This window comes from Stenella coeruleoalba, assembly GCF_951394435.1.
Source record: "Stenella coeruleoalba genome assembly, chromosome: 8".
Classification (NCBI taxonomy): Eukaryota; Metazoa; Chordata; class Mammalia; order Artiodactyla; family Delphinidae; genus Stenella; species Stenella coeruleoalba.
In genome coordinates, this window is record NC_137154.1 from 6,364,818 (window position 1) to 6,384,029 (window position 19,212).

Consider the following 19,212-nt stretch of genomic DNA (forward strand, 5'->3'; position numbering starts at 1 on the left):
TACACCTTAAATGTATACAGTGCTATATGCCAATTATATCTCAATAATACTGGGAAAAAGAGGAATACGTAAGGTGAGACCACCCAGGGCCCTGCTCAGGCAGGAGAGGGTGGTGATCTGAACCAAGGCAGAAGCAGAGTTGGGATGGGAGGAGAGAGTAAAGTTGAGAGGTGGTTGGCAAGTGGATTTGGACCAGATCCAGTGACCGGCTGAATGTGAAGGAGGACTGTGGCCGCCGGGTTTTGGCTCCCCCTGGTGGTGCCATTCATGGAGGTGGAGACATGGAAGAAGCAGCCACTTTGGAGAGATGGGTGCTATTCAGTGTGGGCTCTACTGCGTTTGCCGTATTTGGAAGTCACTCAAGTGGGCTACTCAAGAAGGTACCTGTATGCCTGAATCCAGAGCTCAAGGAAGAGGGCCAGGTTGAAGATGGAGATTGGAGCTTCCTTTCTACCCCACAGTTGGCGGTCCCTGAAACCACCGGAGCTGCCACCTTCACTGGTGAGTCCTTCACGTTCCACCCCTTGCTTTCCCAGCAAACAAACGAGCGATGCGCTTTTTTTGTTTTTGTTTTGTTTTTGTTTTGTTTCGTTTGGCTGCACCGCGTGGCTTGCGCGATCTTAGTTCCCCAACCAGGGATTGATCCCGGGCCCCAGGCGGTGAGAGCAACGAGTCCTACCACTGGACCACCGGGGAATTCCCCTCCAACTCCTAACTTCATAACTGTCCACAGAGTCTGAAATTTTCAAGGATCTTATGTTTGTTTTAGAAGTGTTTTTTAGAGTTTTGAACTTGATTTTTATTAAAATATTAGTCTAATATTAAAATATTAGTTATAACACATTGTGGTGTTTTACAATATTTATTTAGCTGCGTTGGGTCTTTTTAAAAAAATTTTATTTATTTATTTATTTTTGGCTGCATTGAGTCTTCGTTGCTGCACACGGGCTTTCTCTAGTTGCAGCCAGCGGGGGCTACTCTTTGTTGCGGTGCGCGGGCTTCCCATTGCGGTGGCTTCTCTTGTTGCAGAGAACGGCCTCTAAGTGCATGGGCTTCAGTAGTTGTAGCATGTGGGCTCAGTAGTTGTGGCTCACGGGCTCTAGAGCGCAGGCTCAGTAGTTGTGGCACACAGGCTTAGTTGCTCTGTGGCATGTGGGATCTTCCCTGACCAGGACTCGAACCCGTGTCCCCTGCATTGGCAGGCGGATTCTTAACCACTGCGTCACCAGGGAAGTCCACCCACATTGTGTTTTATAACACAAAAATTAAAACTCTTCTACTGAAAAAACAATCAGTATTTTTATTTTGGTCAGTTTTATTTTATAAGTTTTACAAACAGCAGCCAAAAAGAAGAAAAATGCAACTGCCTTTTCCTGGGCAACCACAGGTTACTGAAAATTAGCCGATTTTGGTCTCAGCTGACATACTGGACAGAAACTCCTCCTTGGAGCAGAGCCAGCACAGCCTCTGGCACTTGGTGTGCAGTTATCAATTTGGCCGCTCTGCTTTTCTTCGTTGCTGTTGATCTGACTCCCAGGGGCTTTTTGCCTTCACCCAGAGGGGCAGCAGCTCACCTTTCCACCCTGACTCAGGGACGTGTCCTTGTCCTTTCCAGCCACTTCAGTGATAAATTCATACTCAGGGGCTCTGGAGGACAGAGGGCAGTGGGTGTGACCTGGGAAGGAAGATGAAACTCACAAAAAGTGCACGGGCCTGCCACCTGGGGGTGCTCGAGGGGTCCGGTAGTTCTGGGTCTGCATCCACAGAGGGGACACAAAACCTCACGGGCTGCTCTGGGTTGGGGGGGCAGCACACACTTTTCTGGCTGCCCTTCTCGGGCCCATGGGCCCACTTCCAGTGAGACTGAGTGATGCAAATCTCCTTTGGCAGGTCTGGGCCACAGGATAAGGTGAAGCGGGCCACCAGCCAATCCTCAGGACCTTGTAGCCCCAGTAACCCCAGAGGTGTTGGTAGAAGCTGTGGAATCATTCACTTAACACATGTTCACTGGACATTGACTGTATGCCAGGCGCTGTGCTGGCTGCTGGTGAGTGTGTGTGCACATGCGCAATATGGACCTATTTATCTATTTATTTATTAATTATTTAATTTATTTTGGCTGCATTGGGTGTTCGTTGCTGCGTGCGGGCTTTCTCTAGCTGCGGCGAGCGGGGGCTACTCTTCGTTGTGGTGTGCAGGCTGCTCATCGCGGTGGCTTCTCTTGTTGTGGAGCACGGGCCCTAGGCACGCGGGCTTCAGTAGTTGTGGCATGTGGACTCAGTAGTTGTGGCTCGCGGGCTTAGTTGCTCCGAGGCATGTGGGATCTTCCCCGACCAGGGCTCGAACCCGTGTCCCCTGCATTGGCAGGCGGATTCTTAACCACTGCGCCACCAGGGAAGCCCTGGAGTACCTATTTATAATTAATAACAGTAATAGTACAAATGATGATGATAGCTAAATTCATTGAGCACTTGCTATCCCGTAAACCCTGTTTTTAGCATGGTGGCATATTATCTTTTTTTTTTTTTAGTACTGTTGTGATTTTATTTACTTATTTATTTTTTATAGTTGATTTACAATCTTGTGATGGTGGCATATTATCTTATTTAATCCTTATGACAACCCCTGGAAGTCAGAAGATTCTATTATTATCTCCCATTTTGCAGCTGAGAGAGAGGATAAGTAAGTTGCCCAGGGCCACTCAGGTGGTAGTGGCAGAATTGGAACTCCGTCAGACTGAAAGGTCTGCACCTGTTACCGTTTGCCTCCCATAGCTTAGTTCTAAGAGAAGAAACAAATAATAACCTCATGCATACATAAATAAAAATAATTGCCACTTATGTTGAGTGGCAGAAAAGAAATGCAAAGGGAGCTGAGGTAGAACAGTGGATGGCTTCAGACAGAGCAGTCAGGGCGTCTCGGGAAGAGCTGGGGATGCGGAAGGCTCCTGGAGCTAGCACAGCATGTGCCAAGACCTCGAGGCAGGAAGGAGCCTGGTTTGTTGTAGGATCAGGCATGAGGCCGCAGTGGCTGGAGCTCCAAAAGGAGAGGGGAGCTTGGGGATGTCCGCCAGACCTCACAGGGGTCTGAGGGCCAGGGCAGGAGTCTGGGTTTTCCTTGAGGCACTGATATATATATATTTTCGCACCACGAGGCATGCGGGATCTTCCTTCCCTGACCAGGGATGGAATCCGTGCCCCCTGCAGTGGAAGCATGGAGTCTTAGCTGCTGGACCGCCAGGGAAGTCCTGAGGCACTGGTATATTTTGAATGAGGTGAAGATGTGATTTGGTTTATATTTTAAGGTGATTCTGCATGGGCTGGAGGGGATGCGAGGAAGGGGAGCCTTGCTGGAGTCCAAGGTTGTCACTGGAAGAGGACCCCCTAGGGGGACCTGGAGCAAGGTGGTGGCTTGGAGAGGACTGGGGGTGTTTAGAGAGATGTGTTGTAGGCAGAATCCTGGGTGTAGATGTCACGTCAGGGGTGAGGGAGGTGTTCATGGATCAAATGTTACAACTTCCAGATCTTCGAGATAGTCCAATTGGAGCTGGGAGAAGTGGGGCAGGGGGTGTGGGTGAAATAAGACTGGTCCTGGTGGGCGATGGCTGCGGCGCTGGGCGCTGGAGACGAAGGGCCTTGTTGCACCAATCTCTCTACTTTTGTGGTCTTTGAAATTTTACGTAATACAAAGTTTTTAAAAAAAACTATGAAGAAGAAGATTGCTATACAAGCGCCTGGCTTAAGCAACAGTGGTGACACTATTTCCTGAGATGGAAAAGATCGAGAGAAGCAGGGTTGGGGGTGTGGAGATCGGGCACCTTGTTTCAGCTGTGCTGTGTGGAGCTGAGTCAGGCCTCGATCAGAGAGCAGAGGCAGAGGTCTCTGGGATCTGGGGACAAAGCTCTGCCCCCTTCCTCAGCCATTATTCTCCTTTGAGAATGGTTTAGAATGGGGTATCCTGGTTCACTGTTGGCTCAAATAGAGACCAAACATGAACAAGAGACAGCAGACCACCAGATGGGAGCTGTCCAGCAGACACTGGGGTTTCCAGTTTCACCAGGCTTTGCAGGCCCAGTGACCCTTCATTAAGAGGTGGAAATGGGTTCAGAGCCTGTATCAGCTATCCATTGCATGTAACAAACCACTCCAAAACTTAGTGGCTTGAAACGGCAAGGATTTCTTATTTCTCACCATTCTGTAGGTCAGCAATTTGGGCTGGGATCAGCTCGGTGGTTCGTCTGCTAGTCTGTTACTCTTACCTGGGGGTCATTCCTGTGGCTACAGTCATGTGCGGCTCCATTTGGGCTGGCACGTCCAGGCTCTTGGCTGGGGCATGTGACCTCTCATCTGTCAGGAGACTAGGCTGGGCATCTTCACAGCCTGGTGGTCTCGGGGCTCCAAGAGAGCACAGGTGGAAGCTGCAAGTCCTCTCGAGGCCTAGCCTCCAAAGCTGTGCAGCCTCACTTCTGCCACATTCTACTGGACAGAGCAAGTCATAAGGCCAGCCCAGATTTAGAGAGCAAGGAAATAGATTCCACCTCTTGAGGGGATGAGCTACAAAGAGTCTGTGGCCATATTTAATCTACTGTAGGCTAGAGGGCCCAAATAAATGACCTAAGCATGTCATTCTGCCCCTAGTAGGCCCACATCTGACATACCACCACCTTCTCCCTCAAACAAACATTATAAAATGGCTGGTGTTCAGGAATTCCCTGGCGGTCTACCGCCGAGGCCCGGGTTCAACCCCTGGTCAATCCCACAAGCTACACGGTGCAGCCAAAAAAAACCCCCCAAAAACAAACAAAACACAAAAAAACGGTTGGTGCTAATTTTTCAGGCCAGTCTATAGATGTTGATTTGTTAGGAATGGCATTTGGCTCATTGGCCAATTGCATTTTTGAAGATGGCCACTAATAGATCTGCCATCCCACGTGCTAATCTTACAATGCGATGTTGGCAAGCCTCCAGTGAGAGGCGGGGTCTTATGTTCCCTCACCTTGAAACTGGGTGGACCTTTGTAATAGCTTTAACCAATAGAAAGGGGCAGAAGTGATGCATGTGACTTCTGAGGCTAGATTGCAAAGGGCAATACAGCCTCCACTCTCTTGGTACACTTGTCCTTGGAACCTAGACACCAAGTTAAAAGGAAGCCCAAGCCACATGGAGAGGCCCTCTTTTGGTGTTCCAGCCGATAGCCCTAGTGAGGCCCTCAGCCATCAGCCAGCGTCAACTGCCGGCCACATGAATGAACAAGCCTCATGGATGATTCCCGGCTTTTGATTCTTCCAGCAGAGGCCCTAGACATCATGGAACAGAGATAAGCCACTCCCACTGTGCCATGTCTGCATTCTTGACCCACAGAAACCAGGAGAGATAATAATGATTATTGACGTTGTAAGCCACTAAGTTTGGGGGTAATTTGTGATGCAGCAGTAAATAGGTAATAATATGGGCTGCTGGTAATAGAGACAAGAAAAACCAGTGGCTTAAACAAACTAATGGTTTATTTCTCTTTTTCACTGAGAGGGTTTGAAAGCAGGCAACCCAGGGATGATGTGGACACACCTATGGTGTCATCAGAAGCCTAGGGTCTTTTTTTTTTTTTTTTGGCCACGCCGCATGGCATGCAGGATCCTAGTTCCCTGACCAGGGATCGAATCTGTGCTCCCCGGTAGTGGAAGCTCAGAGTCCTAACCACTGGACCATCAGGGAATTCCCAGCCCCAGGTCTTTTATCTTGCTTCTCTGCTATCCTCAGCACATGGCTACAATTCTCAAGGTCATCTCCAGGTCCCAAGTAGCTACTGGAGTTCCAACTATCACATCTGCACTCCAGGCGAAATGCAGGATGAAGCAGAGAGGACAGAACTAGCCTTCACCAATATTGTTTCTATTTCAAGGAGCATTTTTAGAAATCCCTTCCAAGACCTTCTCCTTATATCTCATACCCTAAAATTAGGTCACACAGCCACACCATATGTGCAAGGGAGGCTGGAAATATTGCCTTTTAGCTGGGCTCATCGCCATCTAAAGTAAAACTGGGGTTCTGGTATTGAGGAGGGGAGAATGGATAGTGGTTGGTGGGCCATTAGTGGCTGAGGTGTTAGAGCAGGATGATGGAAGAGGGAAATCTTCCCCATGGGGACGAGCCGGAGCCACACATTGCCCCCCCTGCCTGCTGCAGCCTCCTTGAATGTTTGGGCACCATGGAGTTTTCCACCTAAGTTACTTCTGAACAAAGGTTTGACTTCACCCACTGTGAGGCAGTGGGCTGATGCACAGGGAAAGCTCTGGTCTCTAACTCCACCCTCCCCATGTGGCCAGCAGGCAGCTGGAATTCTGCTAAAAATCCTAATATGCAGTCCTGAGCTTGTCACTTCCCTGCTCAACCACCTTCCAGGGCTCCAGTTTGCCCCAGTTCAAGGGCAATGCCCCAGTTAAGGGATTGGTGTTGAAGGCCTCAGCCACCTCTTCCACAGCTCTGCTTCCACCCTTGCTTCATGCCCTGCACCCAAGCCTTTGTGCAGGCAGCTCCCACTTCCCACTGCCCAGAGCACCCTTCGCCTTGTCTCTGCCGGGGGGAATCCTATCCATTCTCTGCGCTCTTCTAGGGCCACCACTGGCCATTATGATGCTTTTGCATGGATTAGAAAAGGGTGCCCTTCATCCAAGCGGATGCAGCTTCGTGCCAGGGCTTGAGGAGTGGCCCACAGGTGGGATTCCACCCACACTTGCCTCTTGCACAGTGAACACCCTGCACAGCTGTACAGGAAGATGTCACTTCCAAGGGCCGCCCGAGCTCCACCACTGAGGGAGGCCCTTCCTTTGCCCTCTTCCGTCTTCAGACCCCATGCCCTGATTTGGGGCTGGCTGTTTCCAGCTTTGCGTCCTCTGACCTGCTCAGTGCCCATTCCCCCAGATCCATGACACCAGCAGCCATCGGGGGAACTGAATTTGCGCCACAGGCCGTACCTCTTCCTTCCCACTTTGGGGACCAGCCACACTCCCTTAGTCCTCAGCACACCCAGCAGCAGAATGGAAACCGCTGCTGGGCTGGAAGAGGGGCCATTTGGACAGTCTCTTAGAAGCGACCCAGACACCGGTCGGGTGGAGTCAGCTGCTCAGAGCAACCTAAATCTGAGTGTCAGAGACCCCAGGCCAGGCAGGGAGCTCACCCTCTCCTGGGGGTGCTGCAGCCCCACCCTGCATCCCCTCCCGGACCCAACATGGCCCATTGTGTTTGTTGTAGTGGCCTTGAACCCCCCACCCAGGAATGCACGTGAGAAGACCTTCCATTTCATACCTTTTATTTTATCTGCATTTTCTCTGCCTCCTCCCTCCCCCACCGGCCCATGAGAGCGGGTGGAAGCCCCAGTTGGAAGGGAAGGGACTACTCTCTCCTCCCTGGGGGAGGGCTGGTGTCCCCTGGGCCAAGCCCCAGGGACGGGGGAAGCAGGGGCCTCCATGGCAGAGCAAGGGCATCGTCCAAGAGGCTGTGGCCGGGGCCAAGGCCCCTCGGATGCCCGATAGCCCTGAGCCCCGTGGGTCATCAGGAAGGTAAAGAGCAGAGAAGTCAGGGGGCGATGAGAGGACACAGCCTGGAAGGCGTGTGCGCGGCTGACAGAGGCGGACATGGACTTCTGGGGCCAGGAGCAGAGACCAGGGAATATGGAATTGAGATGGGGCCCTGGGAAAGAACCCCGGGTTACAGGGGTGACTGGATGTGCAGGGGAGGGTGGACCAGGGAAGACAGGGGGGTGGGGTGGGACAGGGCTGTGCTCCAAGAACCAGGCTCCTGGTAGAGGGGCCGCACCACAGGGTCTGATCAGGGACTGGCCCTGAGCAGAGGCCAGAGGGCAGGCAGGGACGGGCCTGTCAGGGAAGGAGGACGGGGACTTTGGGAGGGTAGTGGGGCCGCGGCCGTGGTGCTGCCGTAGCCGGCTCTTCAGGTTCATGGATGCCAGCCCAGCTGGGCGGCCCCAAACCACCGATTTGTGCTTCTGGGTTGCTCGAGGGCCCCCGACGTGGCTTCAGCCATGCAGGGAAGAGTCCATAGGCAGCCCTCTGCTGCAGGCAACAGCTGTCCCTGGGACTCCTCCCCCAGCCCAGGCTTTCCGGAAACTTCCTTCCCTGCGCAGCCTGAGAGGCCCCCAGGCTAGATCGTCCGCCATCGCAGGGGGTGGGACGTGGTGGTGGTTGGAGGGGAGCCATGCTGGGATGGTACGTAGACCCAACCGCGGTGGTGTCCCTCCGCCCCCAAAATGACCGTGGGTCCCTGCATGTTAGCCTGTCTAAGGGCTCCAACCCCACCCCATCCCTTGTGTGCTGGTCTGTCTTCCCTCCTGTTCTGGATAACAATTACTCAGGCATGGAAGCCCCGTGGTGGGATGGTGGGGGGAGGGCCAGTGTGGGGGCCGCGTGGGTCTCAGAGCGCACCCTGCCCGTCCCCCTGGCAGCCGCTGTCACCGTGGACGATGAGCACGGGGAAGTAAAGGGCGTCCTCGTAGCACGGTGGGCTTTCCAGGGGCTCCGTGTCCTCTCCACGGCGCCCCAGCGGCCCCCCGCTTAGGCTTCGGAAGACCCCCGGCGTGGCGCGGCCCCCAGCTCCCAGCGAGAGGCGGCTGCGGCTAAAAGGCAGGCGGGGCCCGCTGGGCCGGGCGGGGGGCAGCGAGTTGCTGCTGACGGAGCGGCGGCAGCGCTGGCAGCCACGGAGGTAGGCGCCCGAGCTGGCGTCCATGACCACGGCCTCTGAGTAGCTGGGCACCAGCTGCCGGTTGGAGCAGATGTGCCACTCGAGCTCGGTGAAGTCCACCGTGGCCACACGGGAGAGCGGGGGCCCGCTGGGCCCGGCCCCGGGTGCGGGCGAGCTGGCGCCGAAGAGCTTCTCCACCTGGTAGTGCACGTGGGCCGTGCCGTAGGCCGCCACAACGCGCAGCGGCCAGGACAGCGTGGCCGCCGACACCAGCCAGAAGACCCAGGCGCGCGCGTACCACGGCGGGCTGCGAGGGTCGGCGAAGACCATGAGGGACTCGCGGAAGTCCACGTCCTTCAGGTGCATGCCCTCCCGGGCCTCCAGGTAGTCATCCAGGCCCTCGTTGGCGCTGAAGAAGCGGGCCCGCTGCGTGAGGTACGAGGCCTCGGCCTCGGCGCTGCCGAAGCTGAAGCACTTGGTGAAGCGCAGCCGTGTGGCCGCGTGGTCGGCCAGGCCCACGAGCTCCTTGGAGACGTCGCGGACGCCGTGGGCCGAGTAGTCGAACTCGCCCCGAGCCGAGCGGCTGTCGGCCCTCTCGTGGTAGACCTGCGTGGTGGTGTAGGCGTCGCCGTTGCGGTAGCGGGTGATCTGGCGGGTGCGCCGCACGTAGTGGTAGCTGGTGGCCTTCCACCAGACGCAGGGCGGCGCCTGCTGCAGCCGGCGGATCAGGGCAAGCACCGTGTTGGCGTCGGTGCGCGGCGCCTGGCAGGAGCGCACGTGACAGTGCCAGCACTCGGCCAGGTAGAGGAGGTAGAGGAGGGAGACAAAGGCCAGTGGGATGTACAGGTAGCCGTCCGAGCAGGGGCTGGCTGGGTAGGTGGGCGGCGGGCCCCCAGCCCCCTGGGCCAGGGCCGCCTCGGGCCCCAGGATCAGCCGTGGCACCGTGGCCAGGCGACACCAGGCCACCACGGCGCCGCAGGCGTGGATGAGCAGCGTGAGCAGCAGGCACTTCCAGTGCGACTCGCGGCACAGGGAGCTCCCCAGGGACTGCTTCAGGGGCCGCTGCTGCGGAGTGGGCAGAGAGAGGAGAGGCGTGGGTCAGCACGCGGCCATCAGCTGTGCCTGCTGCTCTGCGGAAGCCGCTGAACGAGGTGGTGCTGTGCCCCCACTTTACAGAGGAGGAAACTGAGGCTCTGAGGGACGGGGCAACTTGCTCCAGGCCTCACCCTTCTGGCCAACTGACAGTCGAGCTGCAGGACTCAAACCCAGGCCTGTCTGCCCCAAGCCTATCCTCCACCATGCCCTGTCATCTCTCGGTCAGGGGCATGTAGGACAAAATAGACCCATCTCTGCCAAAAGAGGAGAGGACCCCCCTCTCCCCCATGACTGGCCACTGAGAAAACTGAGCTCTGGTCCTGACTTTGCTTCCGATTTGCTGTGTGATTGTGGCCATATCCCTGCCCTCTCTGGGCACTGATGCCTGGACCTGGTGGTGTGGGAAGCCAGGGTGGCAGGGGTCCTAGGGGTGAAGAGCATGGGCTTAGGAGCCCAGGATTGGGTGCTGGCTCCACCACTCACTGTATGACTTGGGCAGTTCCCTCATCCTCTCTGGACCTCAACTTCCTCCTCTGTAAACTGGGGTTGTTGTGAGGATTCATCGAGATCATAATGTGTGAAGATCTTGGCACAGGGTCTGGCCATGGGAATAAATATTATTACCGTTACCCTGCAACTCCCTCTGGTCCCTTGGTCTCGCTAGGGACAGCAGGAGACTTGGGCGAGGCTTTCAAGTAAACGAGAAACAGGAAGAGAGGGAGAGGTGTGAGTCTGGGTGGTGGGGTGGGGAGCAGATGGAGTGCCGTCCTCCACTCCCCGTCTGTGCTGGGGGTGGAGCGGCACACAGCTGCTGGGCAGCAGGGACCACTCCCTGGCCCGGGCTGCCAGCCTGGCTCCCGCCTCATCCCCAGGTGCCTAAGGAGAGAGAAGGGGTGAAAAGGGGGAGAAGGAAGACGTGATCTGGAGGAAGCAGCAGGGGTGGGGGTTTAAGGGGCCACCTTTTGCCCCACAGTCCCACCCCCACCAGGCTGTGAGAAACCCAGGAGGAGAGGAACTGTCCCCACCCCAGCCCAGAGCAGCCGCCCACCACAGAGGCATACCACTACCCTGACCTGCGGGGCCAGAGGGATGCACCTGCCCTCATCCGCGACCCCCACCCCACCCCACCCTAAGTTCACGGAAGAACCTCCCACCGGGAATGTGACCACTGCCTGTCTATCCAGCACGCAGCAGACCCTCACCAGAGCCCAGGGCGCAACCCCCCTCCCCCACTGTAACTTGGCGCACAGGTGCACACGCATCCCCTCCCCCAACCCACCCACCACAGGACACAGATGCACATAAATGTTACAGATTCACTGAAGCGCAGGGACACGGCAGCCCCTTACCTACCACGGTGCACATGCCCCCACCCCTACTGCGACTTGACACCCACACCCTACAGACTACCGGGAGAGACCCACACACCGCAGGACGATACACTCACATGCACTCACACGTGAGCATTTCACCCAAGCCACCAGACCTTCACCTGCCTATAGGGCACGTATATTCCATTCGAGGTGTGCGGAGCACGCACTGACATTCACACACCCACAAGCAACCTCTGTCCACCGAAACACACACAGAGATCTACTCACCACCCACCACCCCCAACACCCCACACTGGGCCCTACAGCCCTGCAGACCCTCTTCGTGGCTAGGACTGAGGAGGGGCCATTCTGAGGGTCCCAACCAGCATGATGGGCCCTGGGGCCTCACCTCAGGGAGAGGGAGAAGGGGTACCAAAGGCCACCTCCCTCCCTCTTTCCCCTCCTCCTTCCGCTCCCCGCCCCCCGAGTCCCCGCTACCGCTGCTGCATTGCAGGCGCCGCCCCGGCACCTCGTGAGTGCCTGGGGGCCTGACCCCGGGGCTCTGGGGGTGAGGGGCAGCGCTGCAGAATGGGGCCGCGCAGGGGCCAGGTGCTGACGTCACAGGAAGGCGAGGCGGGATGAGGGGGCGTCGGGGGCGGGAGTTGCCCCCATATCCCTTCCCAGCCAACCCCACCCCTACCCCCACGTGGGCCCCTAGGTCCCAGGACCTCTTGCAGGACGCAGGCTACCCCAGTGACGTCATTGGCCACAGGGTCTCCGGACTTCCCTCCTCAGCCCCCGCCTCGGGGGTCGCCCCTTCCCTTGTCCCCCTCTTCCCGCTCCAGCCCCGGCTCCGGCCCCCACCACACAGAGCCGGTACCTCCTCCCGCAGCGGCTCGCCGTCCGGGATGAGCGCGGGCACCTCCCCGCCGTCGCCGCCACCGCCGCCCTCGGGCATGGTGTCCTGGCTGCTTGGGCGGCCCCCGCCTGGGCCCGGGGCATGATAGGGGGGAGCGCGGAGGGCTGCGGCGCGGCCCCGGAGGGCGTCCGCTCGGCTCAGCGGCCGCGGAGGGAGTGCGCGGAGCTAGAGCCTTAGCGCGGCGGAGGCGTTGGCAGCCGCGGTGGCGTTGGCAGCCGCGGTGCCCGGCGCCCCGCCCTCCGCTGACCCCGCCCCCGCGGCACCCTCTGCGCCGCCGGCAGCGCCTGGCACCGCGGGTGCTGCCCCCACCCCTGAGAAGCCCAGGCTGGGCGGACGGACGCCTGGGTTCCCTTCCTGCCGCGATCGAGCTTGCGACCTTGGACGAGTCCTTGCTCTCTGGGGCCTGAGACTCCCCTGCTGTAAAATGAATCTCGAAGAGGGTGGGTACCCGCGGGGTCCTATCTCTGAGTAGGCCCAGGCCTGAGCTCACCCAGACCCCACCCCTGAAGCCTTGCTTGTGGTGGTGGAGGGGGCAGTTACAGCCTTGAAAGCTGTGGTGAACCTCGTTAGCTGGGCAGAGGAGCTGGGCTCCACTTAGAGCAGGCAAGCAGGAGGCCAGGACACCCGGGGCCCTAGGCTTTGTGATCTTGAGTCGGCACCCTTCACCCCCAACCTCAGTTTTCCCACCGGAGAAATGGGGATGGAAAGGTGCTGGATTCAATGCACATTCATCATGCTGTCCAGGCGAGTGGGATTCGTCCTGCATGAGAGGACCCCCTCCCAGGTACTGGTGGCCCCAGTGCAGCTCTCTGACCCTCAGGGGCCTCAGACCTTCACATCTGCCCCGGGCCAGGGCCTAGTCCCCAAGGTAGGCAATCAGTGGGTGGGACATAGGGAGCTGCAATGCTAGGTGCGGTTTGTTTTGTGATTTTTTTTTTTTCCCAAAGAGCAACTCGAAGACCATTCTGTTCAACACCCCTACCCATTTAAAGATGAAGTAACCGAAACGGTAGAGAGAAAAAAGGAGTGAACCAGAGTTTCATCCATTAAAAAAAAAAAATTATTAGGCGCAGATGTTTATTAGGTGTCTTCTATATGCAAGTACTGTGAAGCATTCACGAGCATCGCGAAGACAAGTGTAGAAGTGGAGAATGACATAGTCCCTGTCCTCATGGAATTTACATCCAGGGCAAACTACTGCACCCAGAGGGAGCCTAGAGCCTGGCCTCCGGCCTCCATTCCAAGCCAGGACTCTTCCCTCTGTCTGAGAGGCACAAGTTGAACTGACTCTTAAAGGATAATTAGGTTTTGGACAAGTGGATATGAGGGGGAAGGGCATCCCAGGTGGAGGGGACTTCTGGGCAAAGGCACTGCAATTGGACCACGTGGACTGAGTTCGGAGAGCAGGAAGGTCACCTGGTGTAACTGGACGCTGGGTAGCTAACTAGAGGCAGATCGAAGAGGACCTGATCTTGCTCTGTAGAAAGTGGTGGCTGGAGGTCTGTGTGAAGGGAGGCCCCGAAGACTGTCTCCGGGGAAGGTGGGAATGAGAGAAAGGTGGAGAGAAAGGAGCCCCTGAGGTCATGAGTGAGGCTTGGGGGTCTCACTTCGAGATGACTGAAGGGCTGGCAATGACTCAGGAGTTGCAACCACAGCTTCAGGAGGCGAATCGGCACACCTCCACCCACAAATCACCTGGACCACGGGAGAGTCGACGGGACAAGCCTGGTGCAGGATCCTATCCCAACTATTACCACCCACTTTATTACCACCCAATTTCTGGGACTTCAGACCCGGACCTCGGTTTTTCAATACATGTAGTGTGTGTGTGTGTGTGTGTGTGTGTGTGTGTGTAGAGAGCCCAGGTGTGTGTTTGTGTGTGTGTGCGTGTGTGTGTGTCGAGAGCCCAGGTGTGTGTTTGTGTGTGTGTGCGTGTGTGTGTGTCGAGAGCCCAGGCCCTCGGAGTCTGCAGGATGGCGGCAGTGGCGGTAGGGAATTTCAGCACCAGACAGCGGACAGCACCCGCGCGGAAAGGAGTGGTGGGAGGCGGGAGGAGGAGTCAGCATCCCGGAGCTCGCTGGGCCGCGCAGTCACTGCTCGGCCCGGGCTCCTACCAGCATCCCGCCCCGGCTGCCCGGGCTCCGCGCCAGTACTGGGGGAAGTATGGAGGACGGGGAAGGAAAGCTAGCATTGAGAAGGAGGGGAAAGAGCCCCGAGGGACAGGGCTTGGTCATAGCCCCACTGTCCCACTCCCTCTTGGATTACGTCCCGCGAGCGAAACTTCATTCCGGAGTCCAGCCGCCGCCAGCCTCCGCCGGGTCTCTTCCCGCTGTAGTCGTGGCAGGTAGAGCGTCAAGTGCTCCAGTGCGCAGGCGCGGAAATACTTCTCAACCTCCTCCTACTTTAACCGTTCTATTGGCTGCTCCGCCGCGAACTAACAACGGCACTATCCAATCCGAGAGCGCCTCAAGTTGCTCCGCCTATTCCCCCGACCGGAAGTTGGTTATTGCCGAATCCACTTCGGCGAGGACACGCCAGTAACCAATTGGGAGAGGGGATGGGCGAGCCGGCGCCGCCGAGGAGCCAATGGCAGGCGGCAGAGGATGACGCTGCGGACATGCTGCTATCGTCGGACAGGACGGGGACGTGTCTGGCTGCTCGGTAACCTCGGTCGGTGCTCAGGAAACGAAGCAGCTGCCTCACTAGTATTCGTACCACGAGGCGACGCAGCGGGCCCTCGGAAAGAGCGAGCGTCGGGGCCATGGCTTATCACTCGGGCTACGTAGCCCACGGTGCGTGGGGCGCGGGGTGGGCGGGGGCGCGGGCCGACCGGCCCGAGGAGTGTCGGCTGCGCGGCCCGCTCACTCTGAGGGAGAGGGGCGGCCGTGACCGCTGCCCAGGGCGGCGGATGTCATTCGGACTCCTGCCCCGTAAGACTGTGCAACGCGTCCTGGACTTCGCCCTCTCGGCCCAAACCTGAGATCAGATCGGGCGGTGACAGCACTGCTGGGATCCCCGTGCTCTACTCGGGCATGAATGGGGTTTGCTTCCCAAACTTCCTTTCCCTGTCATGACCCTGGTAGGGTTTCTCACCACTGCCCAGGGCCTCCGCGTACCCAGCCGTCGCCTTTCCCACCCTTGTACATGCGGGGATGCCCTGCCGATTGTCTTCACCTAGCAAACTCTGTCTCCAAGGCTCAGTTCAGAGATCAGTCCCCTTGAGGAGGCCCCCAGGAACCCTCAGACGGGCAACCACTTCCAGGGGCTGCCTCAGCTCTTTCTTTGCCCACATTTAGCACCTCTCCAAAAGGATCCCTCATCAAAGTTCTTTCTGGGTCAACTACTCCTCATCCAGCTAGTTTCCCGCACAGATTGCTTGGTGCTCCCAGGACCCATACAGGGCTTCCCAGCCTGGGGAAGGGGCAGTGGTTTGGGCTCATGCTTGGTATTCCTGTCACCTACTCTGGTACCTACAAACCCACAGGCTCCAAGCACAGGGCCCGGGCAGCTCCGGATCCCCCTCCCCTCTTCGATGACACAAGCGGTGTTTACTCCAGCCAGCCGGGGGGATACCCAGCCCCAGGAGCCGACGTGGCCTTCAATGTCAACCACTTGATTGGGGACCCAGTGGCCAACATGGCTATGGCCTATGGCGGCTCCATCGCATCCCATGGGAAGGACATGGTGCACAAGGAGGTGTGGCCCACCCCCAGGGCAAGGGTGGCAGGATTTCTGGCCAGGGCTGGGGCATCACGGGATCCCACCTAATCCTCACAGCAGCCCTCAGGGAAGGAGCGCATAGAGGAGCACCCTGAGGTTTGGGGTGCAGCTTGCCCACAGCCTCCTCTCTCCCCTCCCAGCTGCACCGTTTTGTGTCTGTGAACAAACTCAAGTATTTTTTCGCTGTGGACACAGCCTATGTGGCCAAGAAGCTAGGGCTACTGGTCTTCCCCTACACACACCAGGTGAGCTGCCTACCAGGTGAGCTGGTGGACCCCTTTGCCTCCCTCATCCTGCCCCAGAGTCTGGCCCCCAGATCTCAACCCCCTTCTTTCCTCTCTTGTCTTTTCCTCCTAACCTGGCTGCTGCTGCCACCACCAGAACTGGGAAGTGCAGTACAGTCGTGATGTGCCTTTGCCTCCGCGGCAAGACCTCAACGCCCCCGACCTCTATATCCCCAGTGAGTCTTTGATCTGGGCTAGGGGTTATGGGGGGACTTGTACCTTGAGGCGCCAACAAGAAGAGAGGCTCATGTGTTGGTTCAGCATCTGCTCTTGGTGCTTTTGTGTGTGGCTTTTGTGGTGTCCCTAGATGCCAGGTAGACCAGGTAGACAGAGTAGGGTGACCAGGAAGCAGCTTCCTGGGTGTGCTCTCAGGGTACTCCCTTTTGAGACCTTCCTGCCACTTGACTTAGACCATGTCCCTCCCCAGCCTGGAGCCTTGGGTTTAGACCTGGCCCTGCAACTTCCAGCTATGGGACCTCAGGTGGCTACTTTCATGCTCCTGAAAAACTGGAATAACAGCAGTTCCTACCACAGAGGACTGTTTTGGAAATTCAGCGAAGGGATGTGTGTGCTCAGCCAGCACGTGGCACACAGGAAGCACGCAGTAAATATTAGCCGTTATCACTGTTATTACGTGTCCTCCAAGGCCTGCTTCAGTATCCCCTTCTTTGAGGAGGTGGTCACTCCCTTCTGGGTTCCCACAACTGCCTGTCTACATGGCATGGGTCAGGCCGCCCACACTGTGCAGTGGCTGGCAGACTCTGCATCTGACTTCTCTCTGTCCTGGGGCCTGCACAAGGCGAGGCCCCTGGTGGACACGCTGGAGGAGGGGTGAGTATGCCCGAGCCAGCCCTCAGAAGGGCTACCAGGAGGGCAGCCAAACAGCCCAGTTGCCCTGGGAGAGACACAGTTTCTTCTTCCCTCCTTCATTTTGTTTCCCTCTCATAGTCACTGTGTAAGGCAGGAACTGCCATCCGTGTTTTACACGTTGAAGCCAAGGCTCAGAGAGAGTTGAGTATCTTTGAGGATACACAGCTTATAGGTGGTAGAGTTGGTTTGCTGTCTCCAGACACTGTGCCCTCTTGTGGGCACATCAGTTCTGGTGCTTAAAGGGGGCAGAGGACAGGACTGAGGAGTTGAAATTGCTGTGAAAACCCAGCTGCCGTCTGAGCTTTTGTGAAAATAGCAGAGGTGACTCTGGCCTGTGATGTAGTTTCTGAGACACAGCAGGAAACTTTGGTGAGTTTCCTAGTACAGGGACGGGGAAGGAGGTGGCTTGGTGGTCCTGAGAGAAGGGTCAGGTAGCACTTACACAGTGGGAGAGGGCTGAGCAGGAACAGGCATCCCAGGCAGGGCACTGGGGAGCTGAGTGTGGAGGTCGAGCATGTTGGGATATGCAGGGAAGGAAGTACGGGGGTGTCAGTGGCTCTGAATACCTAGTGGGGGGGTGGCTCTGGTTGAGGAAACCAGGCTGATGGCATCTCTCTGGCTCTTGGCAGCAATGGCCTTCATCACCTACGTGCTGCTGGCTGGGATGGCGCTGGGCATTCAGAAAAGGTCAGTGCCAACCCCTTCCCCATTCCCACCACTTCCCCACTCCTGACTCCTCTCCTCGCCTCCCTAGGGGATTTGTGCCAGCTCCCAAGTCCACTCGTGCCCCCAGTCTTGCACCTGCCACGGGATGGCTGGTTTGGGGCTCCCCTCACCTCACCCCCACACGGCCACAGGTTCTCCCCAGAGGTGCTGGGCCTGTGTGCGAGCACGGCACTGGTGTGGGTTGTGATGGAGGTGCTAGCTCTGCTCCTGGGCGTCTACCTGGCCACCGTGCGCAGCGACCTGAGCACCTTCCACCTGCTGGCCTACAGCGGCTACAAATATGTGGGGTGAGCACCTGTGGGCCGAGAGGGAGGCTCGCCTGGGTCGGGGGTGCCTACCACTCTGGGTTCCCGGCCTGCATAACTACAGCCTCGAACTGTGACCCTGGACCCCCTCTAGCTCCTCTCTACTAGAGGGGGCGCCTGTTTTCAGCAGCCTCCTCAGGGGCTGCGCAGTGTTGCTCAGGAGGTCAGGAATGTGTTGAGAGTCACCCTGGGAGCACAGGGGAGAGGGGTGAGCTGGGGTAGTGTAGTGAAGGGGGTCTCAGATCCAGGTCCTAGGGCTGAGTCCTGGCCCTCCCAATTCATTTCGAGTCTAGGTCCCTGGGGGGACAGGTTGGGGGGAAAGGGCCCTGGTGATGGTAGGCGGGGTCTAGGCTGGGCTCTGGGGCAGTCTCAGGCCTGGACCCTTGCGAGGTCTCCAGCCTTCTCTTCCTCCCTCCCCCACCCCTGCCCGCTGCAGGATGATCCTCAGTGTTCTCACGGGCCTGCTCTTCGGCAGCGATGGCTACTACGTGGCGCTGGCCTGGACTTCATCCGCGCTCATGTACTTCATCGTGAGTCTGGGGCTGGCTCCTCTTCTCCTGGGGTCGGAGCTGGGGACAAGCTTCCCCTTCCCGGCCCAGCTTCAGCTCTCTCCTTTATTCCAGGTGCGCTCTTTGCGAACAGCAGCCCTGGGCCCCGACAGCATGGGGGGCCCGGCCCCCCGGCAACGTCTCCAGCTCTACCTGACTCTGGGAGCTGCAGCCTTTCAGCCCCTCATGATATACTGGCTGACCTTCCACCTGGTCCGGTGACCCCCGGTCCCCACTGGCACTGATTTTTCCATACATTGAAGATTTGGTTTCCTTGATTTCGTTTGAGCCTTGTTTCTGGGGCTTATGGGGGGATTTGCCAACACTTGTGGGCCTTTGCATTGCCCAGGGGACCAGGCTCGGGCTTTCTCCAAGGAGGGGGATCCAGGGAGGGCTCCCTGGAGTTGGTGGCCTTGATACTGCCTCAGAAGGCAGATGGAAGTGTTTCAGCAGAAATAGTTGTTTATCTGTGGCTGAGAAAGTGAGAATGGAAGTGGGCAGCTGCTAAGGAGACCTCAAAGGCCTCTGATCCATCTGAGGAGGTCCCTAGTGGGGTCTGTAGGCTAGTGGCGTGAGGCCAGCTGTGCTAAGGATTTAGCTCAGGACTGCCCCCTATGCAGTCCCTTTCCCCCATCACCTCTTTAAGCCTTTTAGGAGCAGACGTGTTTGCAGTAGTTTATTCATATTTTGTCACAAACGGCCGGGGAGGGGGTGCCGGACTCCTCCAGGCAACATAGAAAAT

The 19,212-nt window shown here is 57.5% G+C and overlaps 2 protein-coding genes across 3 annotated transcripts; one reads left to right on the plus strand and one right to left on the minus strand.

Annotated features, from left to right (window-relative positions):
- Positions 1–7,272: 7,272 nt before the first annotated feature.
- Positions 7,273–12,366, minus strand: TMEM151A (transmembrane protein 151A). Its single transcript, XM_079929277.1, has 2 exons — positions 11,979–12,366; positions 7,273–9,755 (listed from the first exon to the last, which is right to left on the minus strand). Exons 1-2 carry the CDS (start codon positions 12,054–12,056, stop codon positions 8,424–8,426), a joined length of 1,410 nt encoding a protein of 469 aa, XP_079785403.1. The 5' UTR covers positions 12,057–12,366; the 3' UTR covers positions 7,273–8,423.
- A 2,126-nt stretch (positions 12,367–14,492) lies between these two features.
- YIF1A (Yip1 interacting factor homolog A, membrane trafficking protein) lies at positions 14,493–18,746 on the plus strand. Of its 2 annotated transcripts, none has more exons than XM_079929340.1 (8): positions 14,493–14,809; positions 15,502–15,713; positions 15,878–15,982; positions 16,119–16,197; positions 17,521–17,578; positions 17,749–17,904; positions 18,359–18,452; positions 18,522–18,746. In XM_079929340.1, exons 1-8 carry the CDS (start codon positions 14,779–14,781, stop codon positions 18,690–18,692), a joined length of 906 nt encoding a protein of 301 aa, XP_079785466.1. In that variant the 5' UTR covers positions 14,493–14,778; the 3' UTR covers positions 18,693–18,746. The 2 variants fall into 2 exon arrangements, with proteins under 2 accessions (XP_079785466.1, XP_079785467.1); XM_079929341.1 differs by having other exon boundaries at positions 14,498–14,809; positions 18,546–18,746.
- Positions 18,747–19,212: the final 466 nt, after the last annotated feature.